Source organism: Condylura cristata, unplaced genomic scaffold, assembly GCF_000260355.1.
Source record: "Condylura cristata isolate star-nosed mole 26May11 unplaced genomic scaffold, ConCri1.0 scaffold00017, whole genome shotgun sequence".
In the NCBI taxonomy this organism is placed as follows: Eukaryota; Metazoa; Chordata; class Mammalia; order Eulipotyphla; family Talpidae; genus Condylura; species Condylura cristata.
In genome coordinates, this window is record NW_004567118.1 from 43,522,982 (window position 1) to 43,536,275 (window position 13,294).

Below are 13,294 nucleotides of genomic sequence, written 5' to 3' on the forward strand. Positions count from 1 at the left end.
ATCTATCTATCTATCTATCTATCTATCTATCTATCTATCTATCTATCTATCTATCTATCTATCTATCTATCTATTTCAAGGTATTATAAATTGCATTACCTCTCAAGGAAGTAATGAGAGACCATGTGAAATGCTTTATTTCTTTATTTTCAGGGAAGAAATGAACTGTGTTTTAGTAAAAAGAAAAATAACTTTTTTTTCCTGTTTTGATCATAACTATTGATATGAAGCACAGATGAGCTTTCAATTCTGTACATGGAAAATCTCACCATGGTGGAGCTAAACGTTGACTTTTTCAAATCAAGATGTTCAGAATGTAAGCCAATGGTGATATTTCCCCCCTTCCAAGATCATGTGGCTTAAATAATCACAACAGACAAACAGAAGCATTTCTACTAAGCAGGGACCCAGGGCTGACAGGAAATTACTCTTCTGCATGTCTGATCACTATGGAAATTGATTTTATACAGATAGCTAAAAGTACATGGACCCATGATTGACATCCCCCATATTTGTACCAGTGAGTGGCACTTCCGCTTTGTTACTGAAGCCCAGGTCCCACCTGCCAATAGGTCTCCTGGGTCTCTAGAACACAGGTTATTTTATCTCTGGTTGGTGAGTGTCCCAGCAGTACTCTTACATCCTGTGAGGCAGATCAGTGTTTCAAGGGCCTGTCTCTGAGGTATAAATGTGGTGAAATGTAGTTAATACTGAGGGAAGAAAATAGGCTAGACACCCTGGCATGATGCTGGTTAGGAAATAAGCTGTGTGAAAGCTGAAAGCAACAGATAACTTTTCTTTTCATGAAGTTAATATAGAAGCAAATGCAAGCATACATGGAGAATGGCATTGCCTGTACTGTATTTGTTCACTCTGTTGGTTTCTACAGGCAGTGTGACATGGATGGGGAGGTGATTATTAGCCATATCTGCCATTTGTGCCTGCCAATTTGTTGCTGATCAGAGAAAGGTCTTTATCACTTCTACCTCCCATCTTCAGCCTCTTGAGATTCTAATGATCACATTCTATCTGAGCCTCTAAAGGAAAACAACTTTCACATGAAGGATAGACAAGAGAATTCTAGAAGTGTAGGCACACAACGAAATAAGCACAGGGGATTTCTGTACCTGGGATTGGAAAAGGAAAATGCTCTTGATGCAACTGACATTCTCTCTTTAAAATTTATATTTTATGATTTTAGAATTTATAAGTTCCTTTTTTACATGTGGATCTCAAAGACTCTCAAAGATTGCATATAGTATTTCTTTATCAAGACAAAGCATTTGTACTTGGGTATATACTGAAGATTGCTGACATACTGAATGAATAATGAATAGTACTTAATAGTACCTAGCTCCTAGTGAGGGGAAAAGTATTGTATTAAAACAAACACAAGAAAATGCACATACAAACATAATAATTAATGAACAAAGAAAAAACTGGTAACTGTGGATATTGGTAGATTAACAGGCAGGCAAAGTTTATTGGATGTTTCTTCCCAGCTATTTTTTACAAGGAAGGCTGATACCCAGATTTGTCTGGATTTTCTTCTAAACAACCACTTTCAGCTATTTTTTTTTTAAATCTTTGTCTCAATAATCACCAGCATTTAAACAGCAACCTCACACTGATGGTGTCTAAAACACAACTGTCAATCTCTCCTCTTCTACCTTCAGAGTCTTTCTCTTACACCTCTGTTTTAGGCAGATTCCTCACACAATACTACCCTCTGTGTCTCCTGTGATATTTCAGAGTGTAAGTCAGTGGCCAGCAAGAAAAGCCAGGTTCATGCTTGAATCCTCTTCACTGCATGTTTTCTGTGGCACTTTTGGAATATCCCCCACATTGACTTATTACTCTGAAACCCACTATCAGTTCCACCCTCCCTGTCAAGGGATGCTCGATCTCTTTAGTGAACTGCTGTATTGGTTTCTAAGTGGTTTCCCCAATTCCTTCTATTTTCTATGTTGCCCCCTAGAGTGTTTACCAATCTTTGGTGTTACTTCCTCACTTAAAGCTTTCAGTGGTACCTCTTCCACTAATTGTCACAGGGGACCTGCAACTGCTGCTGCTACAGTGGGTACAACCTGTTTTACTGCGGCCTACCTCAGTAAGCATAGCTTGATGGCTAGCGTCAGTGTATGCAGCCTGCAGGCCAGGCCTGAGCTCCAGTGGCTTTGGCCTAGGCTGCACTACAGCGTAGTAGGCCAACTTGGCAGTGGTAGTGTGTATCCTCTAGCTGTTTGGACCCATGTCTCAGCTCTGCTGTGGGGCCCCTTTCCATACCATATCTGAGCCCAGTTCTCACTTGCCCTTGCCTGACCTCTGTGTAGGTTGGGGTTGGACACACAGCTGGAATTTCACTTTTTAATATGGCATTGGAATCAAACAGACCAATCAGATTCAAACTCTCAAAGGACCAATCAGGTTTGAGCTTTCACCAGTGCCACTCAAGGTTTTTGAGACCACTGAGGATTGTAAATAGACCAATCTGATTAGTGCTTAACCAGGACCAAATAGCTAGGGCTGTAAATTGTCTAATCAATATTGAAAGATAGGGATCCTGATGAGATACAAGTCAGAGAAGTCATCTTTATTCATTGAGCAGACAGCTGCAGAACCATTTGTCATACCCTGTGTAAAGAGATTTGTTGGGACTCCTTAAAAGACCTTTGATGAGACTGCCATAGACTTGAGCGTCCATGACCTTCACAGAGACCTCCATGACTTATACAGATTTGAGACTTCCAAGGCCACTACCGAGAGCTGAACATTGCATGTTCCTCCAGTCTTGCCTCTAATACCACCTTCAAAGAACACTGTTGTCATGCGCCTTATGTCTCTAAAAGAACTGTCTCTGTGCCAACAACACTAAAGAGCTGTAACACTAGTGTCTGTGGCACTATTGCTCCCTAATACATGCCATCCAGCACTGCTGGCCAGTGCTGATTGGCACTGCTGACCTGTGACAGGCATTGCTGACCTATATTTGGTCACCTCTGAGACCTGTCCACTACTTTGGGTCCTCTAGCCCAGTCTCCTGGTGATGTTGCATCTGCTATTATCTGGTATGGAATCTGGTACTGTCTAACCTGGCTTTGCTGCTGTGCTATCACCACAGTAGCCCCACTTGTGACCCCCTGGGTGAGATACTGAGTGAGATACTGATTCATAGCTTACTGGTGTGCCATCAGCTCCAGGCTTTTGTCAAAGAGATAGCACCATTTTGCAGGAACCTCCTCCTTTGTTTTAGACTATTGGGTGATGTCTTGGGTTGGACAGTCAGTGATTTGTGACCTTATAACCTTCTTTCCTTCATCTCAAACTGCCCCCCCTTTGTTAAGATGGGGATTCATAACACCCTGACCCTTAACACCCTTGCATCCTGATCCTGAATGGCATCTTGAAATTGTTTGCACATGGGTGAGAACCCAGAAACTGTGACTGGAACTCCAACTTATTATTGTTTTATGAACATTCAAGTTGAGGAACAGTAAGACCTTTCTCTATGGATTCAGGACTTTGAAGTCCAGAATACTTTCCCCGGTAAGCCATAATGATCTACTTCATGTGTGTCTTAAGGTTGACGAGGTGCTCTGTAGGGCTTGACATAGAATTTATTCCTTTCTGTTCTCTAGTGTTCAGGCTAAACTCTGGCACAGCAGCACACAATAGAAGAACACATAAATTTCTCAAAAAAATAGAAAAGCATAAAGGTAATGTAACACATAGGACACTAGTCCTTGAATATTAACTGGTGGGTCTAATCTGAAAGCCACTACATTTTGGAACCCCCAGTCCAGGATCCTAGTGCTCTTGTCTATCTAAAGCCTATTTAGAGGCTCATGTGCATAACTGACGTGACTAAGGATCAATTTACAAGAGTATCAAGTATTAGAGACTGTGTGTAGTGGGGGGGGGGAGGTGAGGGGCTTTTGAATAAGTTGTCAATTGCTTCACAGGAAGGAGGATAAACTGTTTTAATAGCTGAATCATATACTGAAATTAGTTTGCAGGAAAGATGTTGGAGTTTGAAAAATATTCCACTTTACTTGCTAAAAGAGATTCAGTATAGGAATTTTGCTTTTCAGGAGCACTTTTAAAAGAAGCTCAGAAGTGCTAGCTAAATCAATATCCTATTGGAGAGAAGTATTCTCTCAAAGTGTGAAGGTTGGTGATCAGTGGCCACCCTTAAATACTCGCTGCTTTTGACTTCTACAATTACAGCAAAAGTCTTTTTGTGGACCTACAATGTGCCACCTCATTAAATACAATGATAAAATCCAGTTCCCCACAGCCAGAAGGCTGAGGAAGTCAAGGGAACTCTATACCCTTATTAGGAAGAGGATGAAAAGAAAGAAGACCTCCTAAACTAAAAAGGTACTTTGTTGTTTCCATTAAAATTGCTCTGTTTGCATCCTAAGAAGCTCTTCTGAAGAATGCATAGTCATTACTCAGAAAGTGACCTGGGTAACAGCCTAAGGAAACTGCTCCACTATGAGAGGAACTGTAAGTTATTCCAAGGCAGTTACAAAAGAAAATGAAAATAAATATCTTGCAGGTAAACTTGTTCTTGAATTTGGGAATAATGGTCACATTTGACTTGATTTTGGATGAAGGAAACCCATATGATTATTTAAAAAGAAAAGATGGTGAGTCTGAAGCATTTCATATCTTTCAAAGCAAGCTACACTTCCTTTGTGCAACCTGCTGAAAAGCTACTATCTTAGTCATGCAATGTCCCTGGATAACACTTTCTTCAGCATCAAAAGACATGAATAGAAAGAGGTAAAATTAGAGAAATTTATCAAATAACATGAGTATTTTAATTCTGCATGTGCATGGCTTACTTATGTGTGTGTGTGTGAGAAAAATAAACAATAGTCTAACAATAATGGTTGCAATAATACCACTTCTAAGACTTGAGGTGGAAGGTATAAATGGAAGATGGGGAGTTTTAACAAAAAGATCAAGCAAAATCCAAAATTTCCATGTCCTTATGATCTCTGGATCATTTCTGAATTTTCTCTTCATTTTAAAAAAAAGATTTATTTTTATTTACTTATCTATACAAAAACTGGGGTGGAAGTCAGAGGCGCAGGGGGTGAAAGGATTCACCAGAGGCAGAATAAGGAGCAGAACATGCAGATTAACTGAAATATACTGCTGAGGGGATCAGCAGGGTGAAATATGAGAGGTCTGCTGCACCATGTGGGTGAGCTCCTTGGCATGGGATGGAACTCATGCTGCTGTGGCTGAAATGCTAACTTGACAGTACTGACACATAGCCCCATGCCACAGAGAGGTCCTTCCCTGAATTTTCATGCTGTCTTCTGGAGGCCTTTCTTGTGAGGCACCCAGCTTAAACTACCTTTAAGACAGGTTCATCAACAAATAGGTTTCTGGCCTTGCATGGATCTAAGTCTTTGCCTGTGTGAAAGAACTGATTTCCACATTTGGAAATCTGTTACAACATAAAAACATAGTTAAACTGTAGGTAAGAAAGGACAATGAAATTGGCTCTCCTTCAAGGAAATTTTTAATTTTTCAAGATTCTTCCCCGTTAACATTTGAATATCAATTTGACAATTAGAAAGTATATTTGGGTGTTCATTTGTAGCCTAAGTTAAGGTAGAAAATTAGCAGGAGACGGTTGGAGTGCATTTATTCTAACCTCTGATACAAAAGTTAAAACCTTCTTTATGAATCCCTGGTAGGTGGTCAGCCAACCTATAACTGTACACTTCTAAGGAGTGCATATCCTTTCTTTTCAGAGTACTGAAATCCTACTAAAGAAAACAAAGACTAGACAGACCTAATTTTAGTCAACACTATCTTCAACACTCACTAAGCCATTTTGGAAAATTACTTAACCCTAGGATACCTGATTTTCTCCTTTGAAACAAATGGAGAAGGAGAAAAAGTTCAGAACCAGGTCGCCTGGGCAAAAATCCAGTCCTATCACACACAGCTTTGAGACCCCAGCTGCTAATGGGAGAGAAACATAATGCACCAAACAGTGTTTTGAGTGCCTCCATATAGTAGCCTCCCAACAATGTTGATTTATAACCATCATGAGATGATAATGATTATGGTGAAGATAAGAGCAGTATAAAGATATAATGATTTCTGTATGTAGATCCCATACCCAGTGCCTGGTACACAGAAGGTTATACTATATCAGTCATTAATTGCACACCTACTTTTCCCATGCTATCTCCTTAAACCCCCTTAAGCTCTACCAGAGAGAGTGGAAAACTAAAATTTGGAGGGATGAGGTGAGTTTTCTGACTCTCATAATTGGGAAGGTGCAAACTAGGGTGAGAATCTAAGAGTGCCTTACATCAAATACCAAGCTCTGATTACTACACTACATTTTCAATTCAACAGTGTCTTCTTATATAGTCATATTAACTGGAGACACCTTTAGAACTTCTCCATCTTTTTGCACAGCCACTGAGGTGGCAGGTTGTCCTGGTTTGCCTCTTCTACCACGTTGGGAGATCCTGACTCTAGGCTCCCAGGTTGTGTATGTTGATTACCAAAATTCACATAGAACCACTTCTTAAGCCTGGGACTTCCTCTGGCTAGTATAGGTCCTGCCTTTGTTGAGAGGAAGACTGAACTTTTCCAGGTTGTAACAAGTCAATCAATGGCAGAGTCATTTTTTTTTTTATATTAAAAGTATAACTGGAGGGCCCTCCCTGGTGGAGCAGCAGGTTAAAAGCACTGCACTAAGAAGCTTAAGCCAATTCCACATGAGTTCGATCCCCACTTGCCCTGGAGGAGATCCACATGGTGTGGCAGACCTCTCCTGACCCGCCCGCTGCTCCCCTTAGCAGTGTACTTTGTCAATCTGCCTGTTCTGCTCCTGGTGAATCCTCTCACCCTCCGCATCTCTGGCCTGTACCCCAGTTCTGTATGAATAAATAAATAAATCTTAAAAAAAAAAAAAAGTATAACTGGACTCAATTCCTAAATTGGTCCTCACCGTTTTTCTTCTGGGATGCTCTCCAACAGCATTTGAAGGAAATCCTGGAATTGAATAAAAGCAAACCATTAAACATGTCCCTCAATTAGCAACTCTACCTAGAAATATATCACAGATGGAGCCTTTTCAGTTGCTGACAGTTCACCTTAAGCTAGATTTAAGCTGATCATACTCAATTGATTAATTATAGGGCTTCAATCCAATCAGATTTATTTCATAAAAACCACAATCAAATTGAAAAATGTAATGTTTGTTATTTTGCCCTCACCCAGTTCACTTCATTTTGTATTGGCTGGCCTTGGCAGAAATATCTATCCCTTTCTACTTAACTTTGCTCTCCTCTTCATGAGCTTTAACTAGAGATTCTGTTACATGCAGAATAATCTCCACTCTAACAAGTTTGTAACTGACTAACAATTTTCTTGCACTGCTCTATGGAAAGATAAAGGCAAAAATCAAAGATTAATACCACAATGGTGGAACAAAAATGTCACAATGCCAAAAGTGGTACATAGGCCCCTGCTTCCATCTGTAGTCTCTGCTAGAAATCCTAAATTGTATGACATTTAGGATGTTTCAATCATAGAATTTTTTTTAACATAAAGACATGCCTTACACCCATTTTTCTTTACTGTGGAAATTTCAAAGATACTCAAAAGTAGACAAAAGAGTGTAATTAACTTTCACATACTCATCAACCCACAGCCAATTGTTGTATTATTTAGAAATGAAGTACAAATATTACATAATTTCACCAATTAATGTTTCAGTAAATATACATTTCAAAGATAAGGGCTGTTTAAAAACATAACCACAGTACCATTAAGACCTAATAAAAATTCATGCATGAAGGTTCAAATCACATTTATATTTAATTTGTACCTTGAGTATTATGACCAATTTTTTTCATCCAATTTTTGAATCTTGATTTGGTTTCAACTAGGACTGTCAGAAATCTGAATTTAATTGTTTGGTGGGCTTTTTTATTTGCTAAATAGATGTCTAGTGTTAATCCTTTGTTACCTGAAGGCTTGATATATATATTTTGGTTAAATGCAGAGCATGAAAAACCAAGTGTAATATTTAACTTTATTGAATCTTGACATTGAACAAAATAAAAGTCATACTTGCTGGGTTTCTTTTAACAAGTTGAAAATAAGTTTTTGAAATGGATCTTTAAAGAGGGCACATAGGTAGGACTATATGACCAGATATTACACTGCCAGTTGTGGCTCCCTCCTAATTGAAGTCCTCCAATCCCTCTACCTCCTCAACCAAGTCTGCGGATACAGGGACAGTGCAGGGTTCTGATGAAATCCACTTAACTTAGAGTGTGAAATGGAAGTTCAGCACAGACCTCTACATTAAAAACAGATGGAATTAAGCAAAGGAATAGAAATCTGCAAACAATTTGTATGACAAAGTATATTTTTCTAAGCACAGCGGTCAATATACTAGTGAAGTCAGCTACCCTGTTCTATATGTGTGTAAGTATTTAGGTCAATTTATTCCAGCAAAATTTCCCTACTAAAACATTAATGAAGATTTATTGCTTGCAACCTCTGTTCTCCTTCCAAGACTTCACTTGTCTATTGTACTTCATCTAAACAAAACAAAACAAAACAAAACAGTATTAAAAACATGCATCATGCAGTCAAAATGAAAAGGGAGAACCCCAAAGACAATAATGTCTCACATCTGAAGTCCTTCTTAACACCTGCAGTGGGTTTATAGAGAAAAATAGCAATGTTTTAAAGTTTTAATAATTATTCTGTAAAATTTGTTGAATTAGAAATTAATTTATCAACATCTCACATATTAATAAAGCAACTTGGTAAATATTTTGTTGGCTTAATGACAGTATACTTGCTTCTTAAAAGTCCAAGTAGCGTAATTATATTTTCTTACTAGTTTCACTTCATTATCTTCTTATAGCCCAATCAACTTAACCTTTATTTGTTCTGTAATTAATGCCTAATTATGTGTGTGTGTGTATGGATTATATTAACTCAATGGCAAGCAGGAGGATTTAATTTTGTCAGAAGCAAGAAATTCAGAGTAACCTTAGTTCTGCACTTTTGCAATTCCTAACTATAACTGGATCATTTTAGGACTGCAAAACAAATTTGGTGTAGAGCTAGGAAAAGTATAGGAGATCTTCAAATAACATTGGTTCATTTTTTTTATTTTATTATTATTATTTTTTAAATTATTACAAAAGTTTATTTTTACATCATTTTGCACATTTTTTTTCCATCTCGATTGTAATCCCTGCGTGTTTCCCATCATCAAATCACCCAGGTGCTACCACCATAGTTCCATGCATTTCCCTCCCTTCCCACCCCCCTCCCCCGTTTTTGATCCCATTCCCCACTCCACCCCCACAACATGTCTCTGGTATATGGTTAATGGACCAGGCGAGAAAATAACAAAACTAATGAACATTGGTTCATTTTTAAAGAAAAAGAGCTGTCCTAACTCTTAGCAGGTAGCCATCCAAGCCACGGAAAATAGGTCTATGGGATCACACTGGCTCATGAAAGGTGTTGGCACTTGATGCTTTCTATGAGACAGTATTTGTGTTCTTATAAGTTAGAAGAATGTTTATCTATAGGACTTAATATTTCTTTGTTCTGGATTCTGCCAACCCAAGAAGACCTTTGGTTTCAGCCAGCCAATCTTTGTGCCATCAGCTAAGCGAATCAACCCAAGCAGATCTTCTTACTTCTTACTTCTACTTTCATAGACCTTACATTTAATCTTTAATGAAATGCTAATTCTCCTGTTTGACTATAATTGGCATATGTTCTTGGATAAGACTCATGTTAGAAACTTTATGTAACTTTCCACAACATAAAACAAAAGATATCTTTTATGACTATTCCTTTCCTCACTCCCTCTTCTCAATTCTTACATCAGTCTTTACTCTTTTCTTTGTAGTATTTGCAGTTTTGTGAAAGCAAATTATAAATTGTCATAGGATAAGGAGGATCAAGGTTGATTCTAGAATTATTGACAAAATTAACTTACAATAAATGCTAGGAGTTTGTCACCTCTATAGTATGCCAAAAACAGACAAACAACAAAAAAAAGAGATTAACCAAAGACAAACCCATACCCAAAAACCCTGACTCTTTTGACAAAGGCTTGCTATAAGATTTTATCAGGAGTCTTAGGAATTGTTATAAACCCATATTCTACTAAAAAATATATCCCTTAAGAATATTTTTTTCATTCCTTACTTTCCACTTTCCTGTGCTAATCAGGTCAGAAGAAGACAGCTTATTTTGATTAACACCAAACAACATTAAATTAAGTATATATATATATATATATACACAAAAACCTACACTGATTTTGGGAAATGGTTAAATTGGTAATTGTTTCGTAGTCCTGGTAGAAGCTTTTGATAAAAAACAATTACATATTGATTCTACTGGAAACACTGATACTGGCTTTGTAATTACACAGAATTAGCAACTTCTGTCACCCATTTTATGAATAATTAACACATTCATGGGGAATGGGAGATGAGAGGCAAAACAATCAAAATGTTCAAACAAGGGTAGGGCTAACAGAATAAGAATTGAGAAGAAATAAAATGGCAAGGAAGAAGTCATTGTAAGCTCAAGAGAACAGTTTCAGTGAGGGCTGAGAAGATGGCAGTACAAAATGTTGAATAGGTGAGGTGTTAAGAAGTGAACGGATTAAGAAGCAAGTGGAAAAAGAAGAATCTGATGGAGGTCTCAGCAGAGAAATAGGATCATGTGCTTTCTCACCAATAACTAACATGCCATAACAAAAAAACCCACAATCCATTAAAATACAAACACACAGTGAGAAGTACAGCCTAATGACATAAACTTCTAAAAAGAAACAACTAAAGAAACATAAGATTCCAAAACCAGCCTCCAATCCTCTTCCTGTACCACCCCCAACCTCATGCTTAGCGAAAGTGAGACTGGTGAATTGCCCAAACCCTGCAAATTCTCTCAAATACCCACACATTTGGAAATAAATAGGAATATCTGTCTCTCTTTCTCTCTCTCTCTCTCTCTTACTGTGGTGGAACCAGAAATGTTTGCTGGAGAGAAATGAAGAATCCTGGGAAATAAACAACTGAGGATGACACATTTTGAAACACTATACAGGTTCTAGAACTCAAATCCAAAGGAGGAACATTACTAATTGAAAGAATACCTGTGATGGGGAAAAGCTATATGCAAATAAAGTGAACAGAATCTTGGTTGGGGACATTAGCAAAATTTCAGAGTTAGCAGAGCCAAATTTTTGCAATAAAGATGTAAATAGCTCCAATGAAGTTCTTCCCTTCTGCTCCCCACATGCAGAGCATCCAAGTTTCAAACTGTAACTCAGAGGGAAGAAAAATATGGCTAGAACAGTTAAGAATCAAGAATAATGTTCTATGAGAAGAAATAAAAGGTCAGGATAGTGCTGCCCATGGTGAAAATGAGCAAGAAAGTATAGCAATTATGCAAATGAATACAATAAAACATAATAAAGAGAAATAGAAAAATATAAGTACAAAATGTTGAAGAAAACACAACCCAAGGAACACAAGAAAATTCTCTTTGCAATATAAAATAAAGTTAAAAAAAACCCCACAGGGCCCTCCCTGGTGGCGCAGCGGGTTAAAGCACTGCACTGAGAAGCTAAAGCCACTTCCGCATGAGTTCGATCCCCGCCCAACAAATGACATGAAGAGAGCTTTCAAGGTGAAGGAAGTGAATTAAGGACTAAAATTACATCCATACAGGTGTATTAATAAAATAGTGAAAAATTACAGAAATTAAAGAAAATAATGTTAATTATAACAACATTAATTATGATTGTTAACAATAATGTTACTGAGATAAAAACATACCATAAACATACCAAGGTTTGATGATAAAGGTGATATGACATAAGAATAAATGGTAACACTAAAATATAGAGTCCTCAGAGGAAAAAAAAATAAAATGCTTTCTAATATAGAATTAAGAAAATGTTATTGAAATAAGGAAGAATAGAAATGAAGACTGAAAAGCCACTGTTTCCCAGAAAAAAACTCTGATGCAGATCCTGGACACCAAACTATTTTCTAAGTAAAATACTAAACTACAAAGATAAGGAATTTTTCTGACATTTCAGTAATATGAAGAAGAAAATAAACTGATTTCAAGAATTTCTACAACAAGATTTAATGCCAGAAGGCAAATGAGCAATGTCTACAAAGTTTTAAGGAAATGAAAATGTGATCCAAGAATATTATGCCCAGCAGTTTTTAATTCAAATATATAGCAACAGAAATACATTCTTAAGCATATAATTACTCAGAAGCCCCATAAGTAGTGAGTCTGCAATATGAGCATCAATTTGATAATGAAATTCAGTCAACAAACATTTAAATCAAAAAGTATTCATAAATATAGAAGCATGGTAAAATGGTAGTGAATACTGAAATTCTTTAAATACAGAGATAACCCCATACAACTGTGAAAATCATGGTTATAGCACATAAATGGTATAAGCTTTGCCAATGTAAAAACAACAGTAAGAAAAACTTAAAATTGGGGCAGATGGTAGTAGATGTATATAACAGCTGATTTCCTCATTTTTACAATAGTGAATAAAATGGTGTTCTCTAAAAATAAAATAGCTAAAGTGAAAAAAATAGCAATTTCAAATACAAAGATTTTCTTTAGTCATGTTTCTTTATCACTGAGAATCTTTTAGGAAATAATAACGCTTATATTTTCTGCAGTTCAAGGAAGCCATGTTAGTGTCTTTCATTAAATTCAAGTAAAACAAAATTTAGAACATTTTGTTAAAAAGCACATATAATTCTTTTTTTAAACAAACATATCCAACTATGTCTTTTTATTTATAGAGGTGTATAAATACACATTAAATGCACAACATATATAATATACAGATATACACACAGATATATGTATACCTATCACATAGAACATATAGAAAGAGAGGGAAAGAAATAAAAAGTGAAATTGCTGGTATGGTGTTCACCTAATAGTAATTATAGGTATTTTGGGGTAGCAGGATATTAAATGCTACTTTACATTCCCTTTTTGTATTTTCTGTCTTGGTTTTTAAAAGTGAATATATCAGATGAAAAGGCAATAATATCCAAACCTACTGTTACTAATGTAAGGGCAGAAATAGAGATCAATGGAATATAATTGAGAGTCCAGACATAAACTCTTACATTTTTGGTCAATTCATTTTTGACAAGTGTCCCAAGATAATTAATTTAATAGAGGGAAAGAGCAGCATTTCATTAAA

The 13,294-nt window shown here is 36.8% G+C and overlaps 1 protein-coding gene across 2 annotated transcripts in view; it reads right to left on the reverse strand.

The window, feature by feature from the left end:
- Positions 1–13,294, reverse strand: part of LOC101631432 (chromosome unknown open reading frame, human C9orf3) — a 403,160-nt gene that overhangs the window by 105,704 nt on the left and 284,162 nt on the right. For both annotated transcript variants that reach the window (XM_012726242.1, XM_004684919.2), the window contains exon 10: positions 6,992–7,035. In XM_012726242.1, coding sequence (XP_012581696.1) covers positions 6,992–7,035 — 44 coding nt within the window. The remainder of the gene's footprint in view (positions 1–6,991; positions 7,036–13,294) is intronic.